General features: G+C 41.5%; 1 protein-coding gene across 9 annotated transcripts in view; it reads right to left on the bottom strand.

The window, feature by feature from the left end:
* PACRG (parkin coregulated) overlaps window positions 1-13,185 on the bottom strand; it is a 640,692-nt gene that overhangs the window by 305,355 nt on the left and 322,152 nt on the right. For all 9 annotated transcript variants that reach the window (XM_055114297.2, XM_057302618.2, XM_003820237.5 and 6 more), the window contains one exon: window positions 5,040-5,211. In XM_055114297.2, the coding sequence (XP_054970272.2) occupies window positions 5,040-5,211 (172 nt within the window). The remainder of the gene's footprint in view (window positions 1-5,039; window positions 5,212-13,185) is intronic.

Raw genomic sequence — 13,185 nt, 5'->3', positions numbered from 1 at the left:
TCCCACACCTGGCTCTCGTGTCCAGGACTCTTTGGTAGGGTCTGGGGCGTCCAAGCACTCACTGTGCCCTAGCAGGCCTTGCCTCAGCCTGGCAGCAACAGCATCGACCACGGGCTTGTCAGAGATGCAGCATCTCAGGTCCGTTCGCATCTGCTGATCTGGAGCCTGCATTTTACCAAGGTCCACGGATGCACACTGAAGCTTGGGAAGCGGTGCTTCAGCAGGCAGGCTGTTCACTTGGGTTGGTGAAGATCCTAGATCTTAAAGTCAAAGGTCAGGCAGTGGAGGAAGGACAGGGATCTTTTTAGCTCTCAGTCAAGAAGTCTACCTTCCTTCCGGGGTGAAAACGATGAGTAGCAGCTGATTCTTTCTCAAATATGATGTCATAGTTTGCAGTACACAGTGGGCCATGACTATTAAATTTTTATTGTGAATATTTTAATCATTATAAATTGGTCCTCTTTATACACTTGAAAACTCTTTACAATTAAATTTTACTTTTCTAAAATTAAAATCACTACTTCTGCTTTTTTATTTATTCCAATATATCTTTGAACATATTTAAGTATTATTTTGTTTTTTAGAGAGTTTACATACAGATTTTGTTTTTTCAGTTTTAAAGTTAATTTTCGTAGCTGATCTATTGGATGTTACATTCTTCATCCTATTTTGTGCTTTTGGTTCTTAGCCCTTCCTTGCTGTCTACTCAGCTTTTGTCCTTTTAATAGACAGACTCTGTTTAACTACCTTTATCTTCTGCATTGACTTTGAGGGTGTAGACCCCAGTTTTCCTGGGATTTTTAAGAGTCATTACTGCAAAATTATGATTCAACACTTCATGTGGCTTTGAAACTCTTTTCCCTCCACTATTTAGACATAACCCTAGGTTTAGTGCTGACTGCTTTTCACACTACACTGTCCTCACTTGGGGACTCTCACTGTGCTTTACTTGCTGTGAGCTGGAGCACAGCCCCAGTCACCTTCTGGATGAAGGACAGAGGGATACTGCAGTCACTGCGTCCACAGTGTTTTTCTTCACATGACCGGGGTAAAATCATGCCCAAGATGTTTCTCCCCAATTCTCTAAAAGGTGCTCTGTTGTCTGGAATTTACTCTTGCAAAAAATCTTAGCCTCAGTTAGTATTATTTCTTGGTGTATTGCTTTTTCCCCTGTCCAGACGTTTGAAGGATTTTTCTTTATGTTATAATTTAAAGTTTTTGGCAAATTGTGCCTCCACCTGAGTCTGTTTTCACTGATTTTCTTTAGATTGCTGCAAGTATTTTCTACCTGCGTAATAAGAGATAATTTTTCCTCCTAGAACATCTCTTCGAATCACCTCTGCCATTATGGTTGCTATTCCTGTCGCTCTGATAGTTCCTGTTGGGAACACTGAACTTTTAACTCTTTTGTGTTCTATGTCCTCCAGTTTAATATCTTTTCTGGCCTTATTTTTATACACTTGTCTTTTCTGAGAGAGCGTCTTAACGTTGCATTTATAATTGATCTTGTGCAGTTGATTATTCTCTATACTTCTATGGAGATTTTAGTTCTACTACGGCATTTTCAGTTTGCCTTGTCCTGTTCAAAATGGACTTCTTTTTATTTGAGTCTAATCTCCTCTTCTGGATTTCTGCTTCTGTTTCTCAGAGGCCACGTCTTCCTGAATCCTGAGGATGTCAAACAAGTTTCTACAAGTTTCTTCTGGTTCTTATGCCAGATGTTGTTGAGGTATTCTTTTCCTCCGATTGTGCACAATACTTCCTTCCCTGTGTGTAGAGATTTTTCCCATGGCCCCCTGTGGCTGCAGTGTTGCTACTGTTCTCACTTTTATTGAGGAGAGAGATTCTTAGAGTTTGCTGGTTGCTCTTGGCCCCTCTCTGCCCTCTTGACCGCTGTTTCGGAAGAATCCCCTTCTGAATTTCGTATGTGGAGATTCCAGACACTGCCTCCTGGTTTCACTCTGATGGATTGAGAAGGATTTGTCTTTTCCTACTGGATGGAGTAAATGTGAATCTGTAATCCCTGATCCAGACAAGAGGGCTGCTCTTTTCTCAGCCTCCCCTATGAGGTTTTGCTGCTGCTCCCAGCAATCAATGCTCCATCACCAACCCTGAGCACTTTATGTCAGCATGATTTTGGAGTTTCTGACCCAAAATAACTCAAGATGGAAATCAGAAAGGTGGGAGGAAAAAGGGAGCTGCAGTAGTTGTGCCAGAAAACAACGTCAGTGAAATAGGTGTCCGAGACCCACGGTGTGGGTTATTCCAGAACTTGGGGGCTTGAACCAAGCAGCAGTAGGAGAAAGAACGGTGGATTCTTGTTTGTTATCATATTAGAAACCCCAGAGCCACTAAATGTGTCAATTTCTCATTCCAGTATTATCAGCCTTCTAATTTGTTGAAATCAACCCAGTTTCCAGAAATACAAGGGCAGCTAATCCCAGCTCACTGCCTCACAGTGAGTTTATACATTTTGCTTTGTTTTCATAGATATTAGTTAGAATTAATAAAAAAAAACTTCTAGTCTGCTTGCTGGTAATGGTGAGGTTAATTTTTGCCCCTGGATAGAGTCAAAATTATACTGGGTATGGTGTGAAAATAAAATACACAGAGATGTTATACGTTATGTCAATTATGTACATCAGCCCTTTTCTAGATCCTGTTAGCCTCCTTCCAGAATTCCTCCTGAAAGATTTTCTTTATGCACATAATATTTTTCACACTGTGCTGGAACTGTGCATGACCTTACATAAGTAATCAGCATTTCTTCCTGAGAAAAGTCTGGCTTTTAGTGACATAAACAGATTGAGAAGGAAGGAGCAGTTACACTCAGGATCAGTATCGAATAGCAGAAGCGCTGAAAGCCACGCAATGGCATCAACCAAGATAAATCGTCATTGCTTCCGGAACCCTAAATCATCAAATTCATATCTAGTTAATTTTCCCTGACAAATCATGTTTACTGAGTTCTCGATAACGTTTTCGCTCATCGGCAGATGACCTCTAGCATGTGTGTACTGTAAATTTAGTCACATGACTCCTCTCTTTACTCATTTATGTATCTTCAAAATACAGATCAAACAAAATTGAAAATCACTTTACCTTGGCCTGCAAAACTCCAGTGTGGTATGCTTTAATTGCAGACAACATAATCAAAATATTACTTAGCAATTCCTTTTCTGCCTATCAGTGTCTTCCAGTGGACTCTGAGGGAGAGACCCCTGAGAAGGCAGTGATCCCAACATGAAGCATTGATTTAAAAAAAAAAAAAAGGATATATGTCCGAATATTGCTGCTATTCTGCCAGAGGAAAAGAACAGATAGTTCCTGCGGAGAATATTCTGGGCCTTTCTTGTTTATCAGAGAAAGCTACATATCATCCTTTAGAAATGTAGCAGTTCAAGTAGAATTTAATGTATTCAAAAATGTGACCCATCTGAGAGAAGAAATTACTTTTGGAAAAGGTTTTAACGTGGCTCGGGATGCTACACCCTCCCTGACAGCCTTTAAGGAGCCTGCCTTCCTGCAGCTGTGGATGAGGCAAGCAAGATGCTATTTAATAAGCCCCTTTTCAGAGTCTCTTTTCTCTCTGTGTTACTCGCACATCAGGTAGCACCGTCCTTTGGTTTGGTTTCACTCTGTCTGTCTTGGTGGAAATGTGGTGTGGTCACTTACAGATCTCTACGGAGACCTCAAAGATCTGAGGGAGAGTTTCAGAGTTGATTTGATGCAAGCAGTAAGAGCAGAACTGTGGAAATCTAGCATTTTGATCATGATACATTTGAATGAATGGATAAATTCGAATGAATGAATAAAAATGGTGACCTTGGATAAGATTAAATAATCCAGACTCTGGGAGATGACCCTATGTTGAGCTAGTTTGTTCTTGTTCTGATGAAACCACACGGCAAGAGCTCACCTGAGCCAGTGAGGGTGGGGTTCCCCAACCTAGAAGACTAGCTAAGCGTCCTGTCAATCATTTTGGGAAGCTGTCCATCCTGGAGTGGAAGATGAGGTAGAACTTGGGGCGGGGGGAGCAGGGGCCTCCTCACCCCTCGAAGCCATGGGCAGTTGGGCCTGGATCCAGGGAGTGAAAGTGCCTGGAGCAGCTCTGGCTGAGAAAAAGGTAGGGTCTCCCTCATCTGCAGAATGAGTGTTCAGAGGAGGCACTGATCCGCTGCTTTTAATTAGTAGTAGCAGTAGCAGCAGTAGCAATGCAGGACAGGTGGGCAATTCTGGGGTTGGGGAGGGGATGTGCTGGTGAGGGTGAGAGGGGCCAGCCCTGCCACCTTGACTTGAGGAGAGGCCATCCTCTTCCTGAGCCTGTACCAGTGGATGCCAGGCATGCCCATCAGAGTGGCTCTACTGGCAGCAAGGTAAGAATGGCCAGAGAGTGTTCTGGAACCCCAGAAGGCTGTCACGTGGGACAACCTCAGGTTCTTAGACAACCAGTCCAAGGGGCCGTGCAATGATGTGAGCAAGGTGCATGCAGAAAGGAAGGACAATCTCATTTCACAGACAAAGCCAATCACAGGGCTACCCCAGAGTCACCCAGCTTACCTATTGTAGATTAAAAGTTTCAGGTATTTAAAAACATTCTTCTTTTCACCTATGCAGCTGGGCTTCCCTTCCTTAAAATTATGAATGCTACTACCTCAAATATACTCAACATAACGGTGTTTATAATTTTAAAATTAGAGATGCCATTTACAAAAAAAAGACTTGGAAGTTAGCAGCAGCGGGTAAAGACCTCTGGATGCGTAAGTTAATGTTAATGCTTATGTCATTACTGTGAGGCATTTTAAATTAGCACAAACCCCATGGAATTTGGTTTATTTATGTGGCTAAGCCATAGTGAAATATTGATGATGGGATATATTTTTGGAGATTTGGGTTGTCTGGCCTCCTAAGTCAATTTATGAAAATTCCTGCAAAACCTGGGGATCACCTCAGTCTGTTATGGTTTATTGCTTAATTAGCAAGTTGTCAAAAAGCAACACCGTATAAACTGAGTGATGCTTTTTCACCTGTTCACTTACTTTTTATCGGGATAATGAGCTGTGGAAGGACAGGTAGGATCTTGTTCCCACCGTGTTCCAGCATGTCGTGGATTCCTTGCCGAGCAAAAAACTCATAGGGAAATGTCATTTCACAAAGCCCATCAAAAAACAGAGGCAGATAATGATGGTAATCCAGCTTCTCAATTTCTACCTGAAAGTAAAGAAAGAAGAGACGCCATGTGAAAACAGCATTCGGGCAGAGCACGGCAGACAAGCTATGCAGCTGTCACCCACTCCAGAGGGGCACACTCTTTAGAACTTCAGGAAGACTTTCTTAACCCATCCCCCTAATGACCTGAAGTATGTCATCATGTCCTGAATCAATGAGCAATGAGGTTAAAATCATGGACCTTTAGACCTTAACAGTTAAATCTCCCATCCACATACAATGCACATTGAGAGCATATTAATAATTTGCTGCCTTTTTGTTAATTCGTTACCATTTGGCTCAAGTATGATATTGAATAGGATTCAAGAAGCCTCTAGAATGTTTGCTGAAAAGATCCACGTAAAAATAAAATGAAAGAAATAAAAACAGCTGAAAAAGATTGGTGCCCAAGGTTCTAAGAAGAAAGCTACAGAAGTGCACGTTCATACGTTCCTGGGAGGCATATGCCTTCTTTGGGGCGAACAGGAGAGTGAGAGGTCAAGCTTGATTCCTGGCTTGTTCACTGGAGCCTGGATGACAGGTAGAACATTCAGGGCATCAAGAAGAAATGGAGAGGACAAAGAGTGGGCTGAACCTGGGACCACTGACACCTCAAAGTCAAAACATCCCAACCTCCCTTTGCCTGCTTCTTCTGGGAGCGGAGACAAATCTCTTTCCCACATCTCCACCCATCACCCTCAGTGTCCCTCCATGTCCCCTGTCCAGACCTTGGCAGTAGCATCCAGCAGCACCAGGGAATGGGAACTAAAACTCTGGGGTTGAGAAAAGAGATTGTGAGTTGGGAGTCATCTACCTGTAGAAGATTTGGTCTTGCTTGAGCCCTCCACTGTCCAGGGTACCTGTGGCCTGAGCTACTGCCAGCAAGGCGGCAGAGCTGAAGGTGAGAGTGTACATGGAAATGAGCCCACAGACTCAGACTGCAGGTATAATACATCTACACAGAGCAAGGGATGGGGCCTTCCCAGCAAGAGGTGATAATTTCCTTGGTTTTCAAATCCTTATGAATGCACCCAGCTTCTAGTTACCACCTTCTAATCAAGTGAGGAGCCCATCAAGACCTTTGAGAAACTCCCTTTTACATTAGTAGGAGATTAACAAATTTTTTATTGATAAATTACCTATATACATATTCCCTATGTAGAGACAAATTATACATATATTTATTCCCTATATATATTCCATACATTATATATATATTAATATATATTTATGGGATAAAAAGTGATATTCTGATTTTGTAACTGAAAATTGTAATACCACTTAGCGGGAGATTTTTGTACCTTCCAGCTCTCTCTCAGCATTCTGGAGTTTCACGCCACATGCCTGCCTACCCCTGGATGTGAGTAACTGGTAACGAACCCATCATCTTCCTGAGTGTTTACTGTGGGTTGGGGTGAATCAAATTTCCTACAGTTCCCCAAGCAGCAGGCCTGTCTACAGTCTGCTCACAGACTTCCCATTTACAATGCATGTTCAGGTAGAAGCTGGGGATGTAGAGGGAGTCCAGCCAATCAAGGAAGTAAGCAGGTAAGAGGCAATGTCCAGATCCTCTGTTGGAACTGGAGCATAGAAAACAAATCCCTAATGTAGGTTTATACAGACATCAGTTTTACTTTACTTTCCTTTTAGATCTATAAAATTTATGTTATTCAGCATACATTTATGGAATATATATTTTCTCAGAGATTTGTGTGCATTTGGAAATGTTTTAAAACATTATTTTGTACAATTTGAAATAATTATTTTTTCTTAGGTCCTAAAGGCCCAATGTTTTTATGGATAATTTTACATTGTATACTAATTTCATAATAAAAATGTCATCTATACTATATTTTTAAAACATTTTTGGTATGTTTTGCTAATTCTTTTAGCTTATTGTCACACTTTTACAAGTGTTTCTTGTAAGTACAAAATTAAATTTTGTATTTTACTATGGCCTAAGATGTTGTATTTTAATACATTAAGTCATTTACATTTATGGTCTCATTTAACTTCTGTCATCTTATTTTTTGGTCTCCGGTTGTTGTTTTTTATTTACTTTTTTCTTTGTATTTTGTAGTTTTGTTATGTACACTATGTTCTATTTACTTTTTTGTAATGACTTTAAGCTAAGACATCCTGTTCAAACATTTTATTGCAGCTACCTTAAACATTTCCAAACTTAAATTTATCTTAGTGAGAGATAAATAAAGTTAAAAGTCTTCTACTAAGACTGTTGACATGTCTATTTTTCCTTGGAATTCTATTTTTTCTTTGTATGTTTTGGGGCAATAATACTAATATCAACAACAGCAACAATAATAACACCAATGTTTGTGATGCCAGACACTGTTGTGAACACTGTGCTAGTTCATTTGATCCTCAAGCGACTGGAAGAAGTAGGCATTATTAATATCCTAATTTTCAATATGAGGAAATTGAAACAGAGAGAGATTTAATAACTTGCCTAAGGTCTGCAGCTAGTCAGTGCTGGAATTAGGTTTCAAGCCCAAGCAGTCTGGCTATATGACACGGCACTGCCTCTCAGGCTTTGTTGTTTGGCACACTGAGGTTCAGCATTATTATAACCTCCTGGTAAATTGTTCAATTTACCCTTATGTCCTTACCCTCTTTATCATTATTGATGCAGTTTGTCTGATTCTAATATAATATTATTATTGCTATAACTGGTTTATTTATCACATCTTTTCTATCCTGTTGCTTTCTTCCTTCCTCTGACATTAGATTTTAAGTGTCTCTCTGAAGTAACTTACAGATTTGTTTTTCCCACTTTTCTTTTATAATGTGCCTTCAAACAACAAATACTGAGTACCTGCATAATTCCTATTCTCAAAATTTTGAAAAACAAAAGTTATGAGAAAAGAGAAAAAAGATGGAGCAATTGAAAGACAAAAGTCAAATGAAAGATTGAGCGAGTGAGAGAGATTGAGAAAGAGAAAAGAAATTATCTCTACATCTTCATATCCTCCAAGATCACTGACCACAGCAGTTCTTTCCTACAAAAAATTATCTTCTGTTTAGTTCTTTTTTTTTTTTAACTTTTTTTTTTTTTTTTTGAGATGGAGTTTTGCTCTTGTTGCCCAGCCTGGAGTGCAGTGGTGTGATCTCGGCTCACCGCAACCTCTGCCTCCCGGGTTCAAGCGATTCTCCTGCCTCAGCCTCCTGAGTAGCTGGGATTACAGGCATGCGCCACCACACCCAGTTAATTTCGTTTTTTGTTTGTTTGTTTGTTTGTTTTTGAGACGGAGTCTTGCTCTGTCGCCCAGGCTGGAGTGCAGTGGTGCAATCTCGGCTCACTGCAAGCTCTGCCTCCCGGGTTCACGCGATTCTCCCACCTCAGCCTCCCGAGTAGCTGGGACCACAGGTGCCTGCCACCATGCCCGGCTAAATTTTTTGTATTTTGTTTAGTAGAGACGGGGTTTCACCGTGTTAGCCAGGAGGGTCTCGATCTCCTGACCTCATGACCCACTCACCTTGGCCTCCCAAAGTGCTGGGATTACAGGTGTGAGCCACAGCACCTGGCCTTAATTTCATATTTTTTTAAGTAGAGATTTTTTTTTTATTAGAGATCACCTGGCCTTAGGTGATCCACCCACCTCGGCCTCCCAAAGTGATGGGATTACAGGCATGAGGAACCACGGCCAGCCTTCATTAGTTCTTTTTATGACCTGTTTGTACATTATTTGCAAATATCTGTTGTCATTGCAAATATGTTGCCTTACTATTAGAACAACAGGTAGGGATCAAACACCTCGTCTCACTGCCACCAGAGACACAGATATGGCTTTTGTTCGACTGACTCTGGAACTGTGTAAGGAGCTGCTGGATTCTACGGTGCCCAATAGGCAGCTCTCACCTGACGGACAAAGAGCTGCAGGGCTTGTGGATGGCAGTTTCAAGGTGGATTTACGTAATCCTGCTTAGAAGGCTGCCACTCTGATTGATGAAGAGTCAAGAAAATTCTTTTTCTTTTGAACTGTTTATAGCTTAGAGGTTGGGTAAAGTATAATTTTGTGAACAAAATTTACCCTTCTCTCTACCTGAGTTACCCTAAATTTGGAAACCATTTATGAGTATTTTTATCTGATAGCAATATATTTATTTGCATAAGGTCAGTAAGAATCTGTTTTCTTTTCTAACAGGGCATAATTGGAGACATTGGTTATTTTACCAAGGCATTGACTGGAATGGCATATTTTCAGAATTGACCAGACTGAGGAATGGAGGTTGACTTTATAAATTCTTTCTAGGAAAGACTGGCCTAGTACCTTGTCTAAATGGTTCTCTTACAAGGTTTCTGACCTATGGTAAGTAAAGAATGTCATTTACTAACAGGCCTGGGAACCTTAAGATATTTTGGGAATTCAAGAAGAGAGGAATTTGTATAGGTATTACAAGCATAGTCTAATGGTGAATCCTTGGCTTGGCTCCTAGCCTTGAGGCTTTTAAAAAGCAGAATCCACAATTTCTCATAAAAGTTCCAGCAAAGACAACTTAAAAAGAGCCTACCAGTCTGGACAACATATTGAGACCCTGTCTCTACAAAAAATAAAAAATGAGCCAGAGTGGTGGCACACACCTGTGGTCCCAGCTATTTGGGAGGCTGAGATGGGAGGATTGCTTGAGCTCAGGAGGTCCAGGCTGTAGTGAGCCAAGGTTGTGCAACTGCACTCTAGCCTGGGTGACAGAGTGAGACTCTGTCTGGAAAAAAAATAAATAAGCAGCTCAGGCTGATCACTATTCTTGCCATATTTTATGCAAATAACCAGGCCAAGTATAATGAGACCAAAATTTATTTTGAAAATAAATTGGTCCTATTATGATTTATCCTTGGCAGAAACGGGGAAACTAGAGACCAAAAAATTTGGATACTAGCCCTCACCATTGTTTTTGAGTTTTTATTATTTACCTACAATTTGGGCTAAATCCTGAATTATTTGCTGTCTGCAAGTCTAAAGAGGAACCAGGTTTTAATTTTCTTCATGATACTTTTAGTTGGCTCTTTAATGGAATAGGTACTTTTTTGTTGTTGTTCTGGGATACAAATTCTCTTTTGACTGTAATCCTTGAGTGCAAATTATTAATGTTATATATCTCACGCTGTTTTACTCCTGAGAAAACCGAGGTCATTGTATTCTGAAGACTAGAGGTGCTTCAACAGCCTGTGAACCTCCCTCATTAGGAATCCCACTGGGCCTGATCTATTTTCCATTGCCAAAGCACTGCTGCTAAAGTTTGACAATATCAAGCACTCTCTCTAAGGCTCAGGGATGATCATGGAAGAGGAGGGCGTGAGAGACTGTAAGAGCCGCATTAGAGGGGTGGAGCATGGAAGCCAAAGCAACTCCATCCTGGGTGCTAATCTGCCATGTTGGCTTCTGATTAACCTCAGTTCCGGGAATGCCTCTGAGATTTTCAGTTTATCTATTCGTCCTCGTATAAGAGCACCTACTTACCATAAATCCCACCGTGAGGGCAAATTCATGACCACTCCTTCTGAAGTGTGTGTACCCCTCCCTGACAGCACATAAGTCCTGCTTCCGGGGGGTAATGGTTCAGGATCTACCATATCATCTCATCACTGCCGGGACACAGACATGGCTTCTGTTTATAAGTCCCTATTAAAAGTTTCTTTTCTAAGCAACTAGATTTGTATGTCTCTTTCTTTAGTCTCTCAGCTTCCTCCAACTTAGGGGTAGGTTGACACAGACCTGCCCACAATGAAACAATGGCTGAATAATGTTCTATTGAATGCACTTAACACATTTCATTTCTCCATTAATTCGCAGATGGACATTTGGGTTGCTTCTGCCATTTGGTTATTGTGAATAATGCTGCTATGAATATTACTGGACAAGTTTTTGTTTGAACACCTGGTTTCAATTCCTTTGAATATATACCTAGGAGTGCAAATGCTGTGTTGTATGGGAAACTGCCAAACTGCTTTCCAGAATAGCTGTACCATTTTATATTCCCACCAGCCATGTATGAGGGCTCCAGTCACTCCACATTCTCGCCAACACTTGTTATTTTCTGTAGTCTTCATTGTGGCCATGCTAATGTGTGTGAAATGGTATTTCCTGTGGTTTAGATTTTCATTTTCCTAACAAGTAGGATGTGGAGCATCTGATACATGACACAACATGAATGAACCTTGAAAACATTTTCCTAAGCGAAGGAGGACAGTCACAAAAGACCACATACTGTACGATTCCATTTCTATGAAACGTCCGGAATAGACAAATCCAAGAGACAGAAAGTGGCTGCTTAAGAGCTGGGGGAAAGGATACCGGGAAGTGGCTGCTTATTGGGCATGGGGTTTCCATGTGGGGTGATGAAAAAGTTCTGGAACTAGATGGTGGTCATGGTCACACAGTATGAGAGTACTTAATGCCACTGAAGTGTACACTTAAAAATGGTAAAAATGGTAAGTTTTATGTGTATTTTACAATGATAAAAATGCCAAAGAAAAAATAAAACAATAAAAAAACAACAACAAAATAATAGAATAACAATTTGCCATTATATTTTGAGACACAAACTTTTTTAACACGGTAGATACAGTTCTACTTGCTACAGGATGATTTTTTGTATGTAAATTCCTTTTACATATCTTCCAGGGTTCCTTTTTATTATAATAATTTTGTTTTCAGTGGATGAATTTGGCCTAGGCTTTGGTAATCCCTCTTATATTACGTTTATCCTCAGGCGCTTGTTTGCGTGTGTGTGCACGTGTGTATATATGTGAGTGCATGTGTGTATATGTGTGCGTGTGTGTGTGCATGTGTGTGTGCACACCTGGATATGTGTGCATGTGTGTGTCTTAATAATATATCTGACTTCTCTTTAAGTACTTTTTCTGAAAAGCCACTGCTCCATTTCCACACTATCCCCAGTCACGGCTCCATTTCCACACTGTCCCCAGTCCCCGCTCCATTTCCACATTATTCTTCATAGTAAAGTTTTTCAAGAGAATTCTTTATCATCACTGTCCTTGCTTCCTCATTCCCGTTCCCTCTTTAACCCACTCCCTCACCATTTCACTGAAGTTGCTTTTATCAAGGTCACCAGTGACTTTCTTTGTGTCTAATCCTTGAATCTCCTTTCTGTTCTCCTCAGCACAGCACAATCGACCTGGTGAAGTTGTACCCCCAACACTGGCAGGTCACCCTAATTCCCTCCGTCCAATCCCTGGCCTGGCCTGACCTCGCTGGTTCTGAGACAGCCAGGGGGGAGGTGGTCCTTGGAGAAGCTCCACCCTCTCCATCTTTCCTGCCCACTGGGAGGAGCCACACAGGTTCACACCATTTGCCGCAGGGAGTAGCCTGGCCCCTCCTCTTCCTGTGTAGAAACTGGGATGCGAATGGCTGGTGGGAAGCCCCGAAATGGGATGCGGATGGTGGGTGGGAAGCACCCTAGCAGGGACTCTGGCTTAGCGAGAGTCCCTGTTTCCCCCTTTTCTTCCTTTTTCACCCAACAAAACCCTGTCTTACTCATTCAAATTCAAATTGTCTGTGAGCATGAATTTTCGTGGCCATGGGACAAAAAACCCTGTCTTCAGCCGAACTAAGGAAAAGTCCCGCAGCAGTTCCTCCTTAGGGACTCTTTGAACGCACTGTCTTAGCCCAGGCTGCCTTAACAAAATACCATGGACAAGGTGGCTTGAAAAACACACATGTATTTTCCCACAGTTCTGGAGGCTGGAAGTTGGAGATCAGGGTGTCAGCATAGTCGAGTTCTGTGGAGGGAGAGATCGCTTCCTGGCTTGCAGACAGTCACCTTCTCAAAATGTCCTCACAGGGCCCTTCCTCTGTGTGCATGCGGAGAGATCGCTGGTCTTTCTCTTCTTATAAAGACAATGGGCCTGTTGGGTTAAGGCCCCACCATTATGATCTCACTTCACGTTTATTACCTCCATACAGGCCCCATCTCCAAATACGGTCACGCTGGGATTTG

The sequence above is a fragment of the Pan paniscus genome, chromosome 5 (assembly GCF_029289425.2).
Source record: "Pan paniscus chromosome 5, NHGRI_mPanPan1-v2.0_pri, whole genome shotgun sequence".
Classification (NCBI taxonomy): Eukaryota; Metazoa; Chordata; class Mammalia; order Primates; family Hominidae; genus Pan; species Pan paniscus.
The sequence above is the reverse complement of the archived record's forward strand: the minus strand, read 5'-3'. Positions and strand labels throughout refer to the sequence as shown.